Source organism: Sceloporus undulatus, chromosome 10, assembly GCF_019175285.1.
Source record: "Sceloporus undulatus isolate JIND9_A2432 ecotype Alabama chromosome 10, SceUnd_v1.1, whole genome shotgun sequence".
In the NCBI taxonomy this organism is placed as follows: Eukaryota; Metazoa; Chordata; class Lepidosauria; order Squamata; family Phrynosomatidae; genus Sceloporus; species Sceloporus undulatus.
In genome coordinates this window covers 6075566-6087113 of record NC_056531.1, presented here as the reverse complement: position 1 = coordinate 6087113, position 11548 = coordinate 6075566, and the positions used below count along the sequence as shown (strand labels likewise).

Here is an 11548-nt window from a genome sequence, read left to right as displayed (position 1 = left end):
TGTTGTTATTATTATTAATATTATTATTATAGTTCCTTCTTTTATAAGCGTTAGATACAGTACTAATTGACCTGTGGTTAAGCTGGACTCAGGTTTTTTGGGTCATTTTTGACCTAAATTTCTAGACTTATACATGAGTATATACAGTACATTGAGGCCTCAGATGTAATAGGGTTCAGCCCCAATAGCCCAGCAAACATGCTGTAGTGAGGGTTATGAAGCTGTCGCCAAAACATTTGGAGCCCAAAGGCTCTTGACCTCCTCTAATCATTTGTAATCTTTATATTTTGTTCCTCTCTTTCGGTCTGTGTCAGTGCGCAGCAGCCTCCCACAGCAGGGTTACAGTGGCACTTGCTCCTACCTTCCATTCTCATGTGACTAGTTTGCAGCCTTCTTTTTGATTTGTTTAGTGACACAAAATGTTAATATGCTGGGTGCTTGGTCGTATTGTTGGGAAACTGAAATGGCATATCCCCGGTCCATTGAGTGATTTGCCATCAGCTAAGAAGGGCCAACTAGGGCCCTGTTACATACAGTGTTCTGGAAACCTTTTCCCCCTTTACTTTGCAGACTTATGCTTTGCACTTGCTCCAGCATACTGAAGGATACAAACCATTGCACTGAATTGTTGTTATTAGGGCCTGTTACAGATGCCCAAATAAGCTGCTTCGTCTTTGGAGGTACAGTGGTACCCGGGATACGAATGCGCCGCCTTAGAAATTTCGGGTTCGAAAAAAAACCATTGAAAAAAACTGTTCCGGGTTCGAAGGTTATTTCGGGTTCGAAAAATTTTTTGGTGCTTTTCGGCGCTTTTCGCAGAATCGCGGGGGGGGGGGTTTCGTATTAGCGGGCCTATGGCTTTTCAGCTTACGAAGATTTTCGGGTTACGAACCGGCGGCGGAACGAGATTAAATTCGTAACCCGGGTACCACTGTATGACTGTTTAAATGTGCATGCATCCACAGACTCCGGACGCTGCACAAAGCTGCACTCCAGTGCTTAGGAATGGAGTGTGGCTTTGCGCAACCTCCGGACTCTTGGACCCATGCATCATTTAAATAGCATACCTCCAAGAGACCCAAAGCAGCTTTATTTTGGCAGTCCTGTAACAGGCCTAAAGTACCATTTTTGTGTGTACTTTCCCATAATTCTACAATTTTTCTTCTGCGATTTTTAACAACTGGATAATTCATTATGAATTAGGATAAATTGAGTTTTCAAAAGAATAACGGAATTTTGGTTCCAATATTTGGAAGTTTGGTTCCTACCATGGTTTGCAAGTAGGTATTGGGCACATTCACAATGGCGTACACCACCTACTATTTAAAAAATGTGAACATCTTTTTTTCTGAATCCTTCCTGGAAACACGTTGAGCTGCTTCTTGGCGTTGAAAAATCCAATGGCAAATACGCTTGTCCTTCTGTGTGATATAATGTTCAAGACAAGCAGTGACAACAGCTGAAGGGAAGAAGCTGCAGGCCAGCTTTAGACAGATGAATCAAATATATGCAAGCCTTGTAATCCAAATTGGTTGGGAAACTAATCCCATGTCCTTTTGTTACAATGCCTTGGCACCATTCCCACTATTTAAGTGGTAAAGTGTCAGGGGACTGCCAAGTGTGTCTTCCTTGTAATAATGAACCTCTTCTTGATTTGGCACTTGCAAAATGCCTCATAACATATTCAGGGGGTGTGTGTGACCTGCTTTTAAAAAAATATATGTATCAAAAATTGTACACCACAATAATTCAAATGTGGCGCTCAGAAAGTTGGATTCTGAAATCTGCATAAGTGTACAAAGGTGCTATTTTGCGTATTTTTCATCATCTTCCATTGTGCCACTGTTCCTGCAGTTAATTTTTTGTCAGTCCTCATGGGAAGGTTCTAGTACTTGCTCACAGCCCTCTCCAAGTCATATGACTAGACTGGAAAGAAGGAGATGTGAAAATTGTAGCCATTCAGATTTTGTTGACTCTACTTCCCATCACTTCTTACTGTGCTGCTACCACCAATGGAGTTTGTTGTAAGCCAACAACATATAGAAGGCTAGGATCTCCTACTCCTGTGGCAATTGTCTAGTCATGTTGGCCCCATTCTCCTCAAATGCTATTAGAACACTGTATCCATTGAGAGTGTATGGATGGACGCCCTGGGCCTGACTTAGAGTCACAGTCAGAGGACTCAGACCCTGAGAAGACAGGGCAGATCTGAGGTGCTTGGATCTGCAGCCCAGAAGAGGTTCAGGAAGCTGCAGAGGGATAAACAGATCTATGGACTCTAGACTGCAGGTGCTGGGACCTGTGGAGCGAATACAGGTCAGGAGTCTTGAGTGTGTTCTTCCAGGGCTGAAGCCAGAGGAGACTCATGGGTCAGTAGAGGAGAGAGAAGCAGAGGCCTTTTAAAAGACCCTCCTTGCTCAACACCGATTGTACTGGGCCCAGAAACTAATAGCAGCCTGTGAATGATCTTATAAACTGATGTTATATGGTTAGTCTGGATGTGCCTGAGACCAGTCCTGGTTGCCTATTCTGTACTAATGAGTTCCAGGTCAAGCCAGTGGTACCCCATGTAGGTGCATTACACAAATCCAGATCGAGGTTACCCAGCGTGTGGTACTACGGTTCTCAAGGTCCCGACTTCCAGGAGAGGCACAGCTGGCATATCAGCCAGAGCTGATAACAGGCACTCCGACGTTGCATTTACCAGACTCGTCCTCAGAGCAACAGGTCAGAAGCACCCCCAGATGGAACACAATCTGGAGGAGAGTGTGACCCCATCCAGATCTGGAGTTGTATCCTTGGTTTTGGGGCCGCTACCATGAGTACCTCTGTTTTGTCTGGATTCACCTTCAGTTTTATTTCCTCCTCCAGTCCATTACTGCCTTAAGAAAATCATTGAAGGAGAGATGCCATCTGAAGCCAAAGCTGTAGACTGAGCCTGGAGAATATATCTGGGAGAAATATATGTACATTCAAGGTCTCTCCAGCACTGATGAGCAAAGGACAGAGGGTCTGGGGAATTTGGAGGAAGGTAGTTACTTTAATATCCCAAGCAAGGTTCTCTGCTAGCTCTCCTCCTGAATGCCCAAGGGGAGATCAGGCCTAACCAGCCTTTACAAATAAGGGCTGTTCCAAACAATGGACTTCCAGAAGCTATCACTGAATGTTGGATAATGAAAGGAAGTAATGAGTGTGTGTAGTAGTCAGAATGTAGAAGGATGGATTCAGACATGTACGGATGATATGGGGAGGGGGGAGTAAATTAAGTGTTTGAGTTCTTTTTTAATGTATATATCATTAAAAATGCAATAAATAAAGTATTAAAAATAAAGGACATTTTGGAATTCCTCCTAGATCCTTGGACATAAGATTGAAATGTAGGACATGTCTGGGAAAAGGTGGACCTCTGGTCACCCTGGACATTAGGTGTCAAACTGGTTTAACTATGCACTTTTGATATGCTCTCCCATGTCTAGAGGCCTTGGATGGCCTTAGGCTCAGAAAATACAAGGTGAGGTTCCGCTATTCAGTCTTTGAACTCCCTCTGTGTGAAATTTTGATTTCATTTTTAGCAGTTGGTACAAAGGCGCCTTGCAACCAAGCTGCTTTTACTGTGCCCTTCTTTCCGGATAATATAAGCTATCAATCTTGAACTGCAGGCTCTTGGAAAGACCAGTAATGAGTAATGCAATGAAGATGGATGGATCAGTTAGAGATGACAGTCTCTGTCTAATTGTTAACATAGGCTCTTGCTTCTTCAGGGCAAAGGTGAAGAAAGGTGTGAGTGTTTTCAGCATCAGAGCCAGCAACCCGTATACATGGGACGTGCAAAAGAGTGTGGATTATATTGGGAAATATGCACCGGCGGTTATATTTTGTCGAAGGAAATCAACTCCCCTGGGGAAAAGGTAGGCCTATGGTTGCTTTACATTACTTGCTAAGTATGTCCAAATAAATCTATGAGTTACTTCTAGAAAGTGGGTTACAGGGACAGACCTTTCGGAGGGGTGGGTGGGGAGGGAATGTTGGTACATCACAACTGACTTTCTTTTCCAATTCAGGTTTTTTAGGGGGATATGTGCTGCATTCCTAGGGTGAATGCTTGGCACATGTGGACAGTGGCAGAACGGAGCTGGCTAAGCATCTCCATAGTTTGGATTGAACATGTGTCAAACTGCAATGCCAGCTGCAGCGTGTTACTTTTCAGGCTGATGAGGGGCAACAGTTACTTATTTTCTCAAAATAATGTTGCTGTCGTTATTTATTTTGTTCACATTTACTCATGACATCCAAAAATTTTTTTGAGGGGGGGATAATTTTGGCAAATTTGAATCGTTTTTTGTAATTTTTTAAAATCAAAAACTAATGTGAAAATGAGACATTAGTAACATGTGACTAATGCTTTGTTCATAAAACAATACATATTGTTCATAAAACAATATTGTTCATAAAACAATACATAAGTAATAATTACTAATCTGTTAACTTTGAAAACATTTCACCAAGTAGCTCGGATGATGTCTGATATATCAGTGGTGGTGCATTTGGAATTGGGGGAGCTGGGAAACAGAACATCTCCCAGTTTATGGATATTGTCCTCCAGTTTGAGCCAAGATCTCAGCCTTGTCCAGAGCTCAGCACTGAAAAGTTCAGAAGAGGCTTTTCAAGGAGATGATCAGTAAGTGCTTATAAGCCTTGCTGAAAGTAGTGCAGTTGTTCTTTTGCTTATGATAACAGTTTAACGTTGTAAATTTTGTGATGTTGTTTCTTTGTTTAGTTTAAATTGATGTAAACCATTGTGGCGACTCTGGCAGGAATGCATTGTAAAAACAGTACAAATAAAGAAAAAGAGAGCCGGATATTCAACTGAGCAGCCCTTAGAACACGTTCCCAGGATTCCTCCAGAGTCCTGAAAATTGTTTTGGGGAAGCCTTAAAGAATGGTGATTCTGGTCTAAAGCAAGGCACAGAGGCTTGATTTACTATGGAGCGGTTTTTGCTTCCTAAACCAGAAGTACCAGTCAATTGCACTTTTGAAAACGACAGCAACCCCATAAAAATCAATGTAAGTCGGATCATTTTTTGGAGAGTGAGAACAAAATTGACCCTAGACCCACTCAAGATGCTCTTGCCCTCATCTGCAATATGCAGCAATATATTTACATTTCACGTGGAGTTACGTCGAAACCAAACCGGTCTCACCATGTGAACTAAACACGCACCATAGAATATACATAAGCCTCCCGAGTGGACAAGTTCATGTGGAAATGATTGCTTCGACAAGTTGGGAAGTTAATGTTTTGAATTTTATATGCCAGAGGTACAATTGTGTTTGCTTCCTCTTTTATTCATAGCAGAGCATTACTTTGCTTTAATAACATTTTATATTATGTTTTCTAAATATACCCAGCAGAATGTGCCCGTACAAAAGGAGTGGAAGGGAAGATTTTTGATGCTATCATTTTGAGTTGGTTTATAATACTCTGCTTATTGTGTTACATGTGCTGTAGATCAAAGAGGATGTTTTATTATTATTCTTTGCCATCTTGATTGCCTAAAGGAAATGGGGAAAGGAAGAGAGAAGTAGGAGTTTAAAAAAAAGAAAGAAAGAAAGAAAGAGAAGAAAAGGAAGAAGGAAGCTTTGAATTTGGTCTGACCCTCTTGTTCTGTCTCTTCAAATGAATGTCTTGCTAATTACCATCCTTGGTTCATGTCCCTGAACTTTCCGGAGGGAATTAAAAAGTAAAATACTTTCCAGGCTTCAATCCACCATTCTCATTAGTGAATATTTAATCCAGTGAATTTTAGTGAATCAGTGAATTTTAAAAATAGACTGCATCTGCACTGTAGAAATAATGCAGTTTGACACCACATTAATTGCCAAGGCTCCATCCTACAGAATCCTGGGATCTGCAGTTCTCTCTGACAGAGAAAGCTAACTGTTTCACAAAACTACCAATCCCTGAATTGCAGAGCATTGAGCCATGGCAATTGAAGTAGTATCACACTGCATTATTTCTGCAGTGCAGATGCATCCTTCTAACGTTTAAAAAAATACCTGAAGTATAATTGCTATTGTAGGACTCTAACCCCCAAAACAATAAGCATCTAAGAAGTGGATTATTATTATTTTGGTTTCTCCTTATAACAAGATTTGTGAGCATGATCACATTTTATTCTGCTTTGTTATCAGGAAAGGCTTGTTTGTCCCTACACGCATTTGCTGAGACACAAAAGTCCGCATTTCGGGATTGTACAGATTCTGTTTTATGTGATTCAGTTGAGACTAAGGGAGTGTGGCAAAGTGGAGCTTAATTGGTTCTTTTGGATCAGTGGTTCAGGCCTAGCCTATGTATTTCTTTTTATTACCCTTATTCTCATTTGTAAACATCCATTTCTAGTTAATGGTTTCATTTGTGATTCCCTGGAATGATTTTGACAACTTGTCAATATGGCTGAGCCACACTCTGAGCTAATTGTGGAGAGCTCCATTGTGAATCTAGGACAGCAGTGCTCTCTTGAAGTGTGGGAGAAATTCCCTGAAGGAAGATGCAAAGTCCTCTCTGACCTCCTCAGATGAGTGAGAATAGAAAGACTATGCACTGCGACTGCTTTTCCAACAGAATAATGGATTTCCGGATGCTTAGGAAACCCCTACCAAGAGGAAAAGTGCAGTGGAGAGATTCTTCACACATTGTGAAGTCTCTTGAGGAGACTGTGCCCAAAGTACATGTTATGCACAGAAAACAAATTTCTGGCACAGAAAACATGTTTTCTGAAGGAATGGAAGAAAAACCACATGGGGCCTACATACTTCAATGGAAGAAATAGTCCCACTCTATTCTGCTCTGGTCAGGCCCCACCTGGAATATTGTGTCCAGTTCTGGGCACCACAATTTAAAAAGGTTGTTGAGAAACTGGAACGTGTCCAAAGGAGAGCGACTAAAATGGTGAAGGGTCCGGAAGCCTTGCCCTACGAGGAACGACTTAGGAGATGGGGATGTTTATCTTGGAGAAGAGAAGGTTAAGGGGTGATATGATAGCCCTGTTTAAATATTTGAAGGGATGTCATATTGAGGAGGGAGCAAGCTTGTTTTCTGCTGCTCCAGAGAACAGGATCCGGAACAATGGATGCAAGCTTCAGGAAGAGATTCCACCTCAACATTAGGAGGAACCTCCTGACAGTAAGGGCTGTTTGACAGTGGAACACACTCCCTCAGAGTGTAGTGGAGTCTCCTTCCTTAGAGGTCTTTAAATAGAGGCTGGATGGCCATCTGTCAGGGATGCTTTGACGGAGGGTTTCTGCATGGCAGGGGGTTGGACTGGATGGCCCTACCGGTCTCTTCCAACTCTATGATTCTATGATATCATCCAACTGTGCATAGATGAAAACTGGGATAAATGTGGTCAAGCAGCATTAGAGTGTGGTCACGATGGTGAAAAGGGATTAGTAAAGAAAAATAGACAAGCTAGGAGAGTCTACAGCTCTTAGCTTTTGCCTGAGTTTATAGGGCATCCCTTCCTCACCTCTTCTCCCTGCTAAGTTAATTTAGTACAAATTACTTTGCACTTTGAACTCAGTTTCCACCAGCTGAAGAAAGCTGAGGACAAAAAAGGAAAGTAGAAGAAGGACAGACAACCTGGAGCATTTTTAAAAGCAGCTGAAAAAACTGGACAGCAGACTAATTTTCTACGACTAGGACTTTCTGAGATCCCTTTCACAGTGTTGTCTCTCTTAAGCCGTTGTCCCCTCTTATCGTATGGCGTTTGCATTTCATTCATCCCCCTTCATCCTTCATCCCCCCCACCCCCCCCCAAAAAAAAAGAGCTATAATTCATTTTCAGTTCATCCCCCCCCCCCCCCCGCCCGCCGCCTAAGTGCAGTAACTTTTCCATTTTCTCTGTGATGAAATTCCATTTTGTTAGCTTTGGCCCAGCTTTATAATCTATTAAGGTGATTTTGAATTTTGATCATGTCCTCTGGAGTAATAGCTATCCCTTCTAATTTGGTGTCAACTGCAAATTTGATAGTCATGCCTTCTATTCTTTCATCTAAGTCATTGATAAAGATGTTGAATAGCACTGGGCCCAGGACAGAACCCTGTGGGACCCCACTGGTCACTTATCTCCAGGGTGAAGAGGAGACATTACTGAGCACCCTTTGGGTTCGGCCGGTCAACCAATTACAAATCCATGTAACAGTTACCTTGTCTAGCTCACATTTTTACAAGCTTGTTTGCAAGAATGTTATGGGGGATCTTGTGCATCTGAAATCAAGATCTGCTGTATCCACAGTACAGTGCGCCCGCCTTATACGTGGGAGCGCTACACGCAGACTTGAGTGTATGTGCTCGGGGCGTGTGGGGCGCGCGTCCCATTCAGATGAATGGGGTGTGCGCTGCCACGCTGCCGGGTGCACAAGCATAGGTGGAATTTGCCTTAGGCGGGGTGTGTGTGTGTCCAGAACGGATCCCCTGCATAAGGCAAGGGTCTACTGTATTCCCTTAATCTATCAAGCTAGTAATTTTATTAGAAAAAGATATTAGTTTGGCATGACTTGCTTTTGAGGAACCCATATTGACCTTTTGTGATTATGGCATTCCTTTCTAAATGCTTACAGACTGTTTAATGGTCTGCTGTAGAATCTTTCCTGGTATTGATGTCAGACTAATGGGGCAGAAATTGTTTGAGTCCTAGCTTTCTTTGAAGATGGGGACAACATTTGCCCTCCTCCAAGTCTGCTGGGACTTCTCCTGTTCTACAAGAATTCTCAAAGATTATTGACAGTGGCTCTGCGATTACTGTGGACAGTTCTTTTAATATCCTTGGATGTAGTTCATCTGGCTCTGGGGACTTGAATTCATTTAGATTAACCAGGTATTCATGTATTACCTCTTTACATATTCTGTGCTGTGTGTCCCTTACTGCATCTTCTGCTCCATTTTCCTCAGGCTGTGCACCCTTTTCCTTTTGTGAGAGGATTGAGGCAAAGTAGGTGTTGAATAGTTCTGCCTTTTCTCTGCCCCCTGTTAGTATTTCACTGTCTTCTTTATGCAATGCCCTTACCATTTCCCTCTTCTTAATTTTTGCTACAGACATAACAAACAAAAAACCCAACCCTTTATTGTTCTTAGCAAGCCAGATCTCATTCTGCACTTTTATCCTCTCTGACTTTCTTTCTACACATGCTAGTTGTTTCTTTGAATTCCTCTTTGGTGCTCTCCTCCTTTTCTCATGTCTGGGCCTTAAATGTTTGGCTGAGTGTGACTTCCAGCAAATATCACGCTAGATGCACAGTAGTTGAAATCACTACTGCATCTCTCCTTTCTAAGTGTGTGATCTTCTGTTCTAGAAAGGCAGCATTTAATTCCTCAGTCTGACTTGCAGTCTGTAGTAGACTCCTACAATAACATCCCTGTTGTTTCCCTCCCTTTTAATTCTTATCCGGAGGCTCTCCACCTGACTTCCAAGATTTAAGTCCTGGATCTCTTCAAAGGTGTAAACATCCCTGACATATAATTCTAATCCTCCCCCTTTCTTGTTTGGCCTGTTTCTCTTAAAAAGATTATACTCCTCTATTACTACATTTCAATCACGAGACTCATCCCACCAGGTTTCAGTGATGCCTATTATATCTTTGTGTGTTTTTGAAGAATTTACAGGACTGAGAAGTTCAGTACCTATCTGTTTAACACTGGATTAAGTCCCGGCGATGTCCTCTTATTCAACCATTCTTAACGAACCGCTAATGAACTAGACTTAGAGGAATCCCACTGCTAATATTTAGAGATGTTTAACACCCTAAAAGCACCAGATCCCATCTGGTCTTGGAAACTAAGCAGGGTAATTCACTGCTTAGAAACCTACCCAGGTTAGTACATGGATGGGGGACCACCAACAAATTCCAGATGCTATAGGCTATATTTCAGAGGGAAGAACTGTCAAAACCACCTCTGAGGATTCCTTGCCTAAGAAAATCCTATGAAGTCCATGGGGTTGCCATAAATTGACAGGCAAGTTGAAGGCACATACTGTATATACTCATGTATAAGTCTAGAAATTTAGGTTAAAAAATTGACCAAAAAACTTCATCTTTTACATCCTTCATTTACATGTCCCTAAGTTTTACCCTCGACTTATCCAAGGGTCATATCAAAATCCATAATTTTAGCTCCCAAACCTGCCCTTGACTTATACATGAGGTCGACTTATAGTCAAGTATATACAGTATATACACACATTAACAGTAGAACAAATTGTGCAGCCATTATGTTGCCTCTTTGTTCAACTTTACTTGAGTCTGTTCTGTTATTTACTATGCTGTTCAAGCTGCTTCTGGAAAACAAGTTTTAGTTCTGGATCCATATTTTACAAAGGAGCATTGATAAAGTAGAGCATAAGCAACCACATAATACAACCCAGCAATTGCACACTGAAAATGTGTAACAGGTACATGAAGACAAACCTAAATATGAGAACTTTCAGTGATATTCCCCAGGTTCATTCGGAACTGTGGAATCACTTTGCAGGCTTGTAACAGGAAGGAGAAACAATGTTGAATCTGGAATCCTGTCCTTTAAACAACAATGCTTTGTACAGTTTCTCCTTAACACCGCTATCAGGTTGAACCGTTGAATCCACATGGCCTCCTTAATCTTACTTCTGTGAAGATTTGGCTCAGAGCAAAACCAGAGTACATTATTGGAGCTGCACCACAAGCATGTTTATCTATCATGTGTAATGAGCTTGGTGTCAGTTGTGCTCTATTATGCTGCTAAATGTTTCTTTTATCTTGTCAGCAGGATTTTCCAAGTTCTCCATATGTTAGAGTGTATGTAGAGGAGTGCAGTCCATTTGTGTGTATTACTTTGAGGGTCAGAGCAGTGATAATATGCAACATGTCTCTACTCTCTAGTGCAGGTGTGTATGTATATGTGTATGTATAAGTCACCTGTTGACTTATGGAGGCCCCATGAATTCCATAGGTTTTCCTTAGGCAAGAAATACTCAGAGGCCACTTGCTATTGCCTTCCTCTGAAACATAGGGCCCGAATAGATAGGCCAAAACAAAACTGCTTCGGGTCACTTTGGAGGTATGCTATTTAAATGCTGCATGCATCCTAATAGGCTGGAAGCTGCGCCAAAGCCACGCTCTAGTCCTAAGGACTGGAGTGCAGCTTTGGCACAGCTTCTGGCCTCTGAAGATGCGTGTGTCATTTAAACAGCATATCTCCAAAATGACCCAATGGAGCTTTATTTTGGCCTGTCTGTTCGGGACCATAGTCTGTAACACCTGGTATAGCTTGCCAGTCCCCCATCCAAGTACCAACCAGGGCTTACCTTGCTTAATTTTCAAGATCAGATGGGTATTTAGGCCTACCATATAAATGCATGAGTTGTAAGGTGTTGCACAGTCTATAGCTGTTTAATACAGTGGTACCTCGGGATACGAAATACCCAGGTTACGAAATTTTCGGGATACGAAAAAATCCCATAGGAAAACATTGTTCCGGGTTACGAATGTTTTTTCGTAACCCGAAAAAACATTC

The 11548-nt window shown here is 41.9% G+C and overlaps 1 protein-coding gene across 1 annotated transcript in view; it reads left to right on the top strand.

The window, feature by feature from the left end:
* TMEM132D (transmembrane protein 132D) overlaps positions 1-11548 on the top strand; it is a 481452-nt gene that overhangs the window by 215845 nt on the left and 254059 nt on the right. The window contains exon 3 of the mRNA XM_042441697.1: positions 3762-3908. Coding sequence (XP_042297631.1) covers positions 3762-3908 — 147 coding nt within the window. The remainder of the gene's footprint in view (positions 1-3761; positions 3909-11548) is intronic.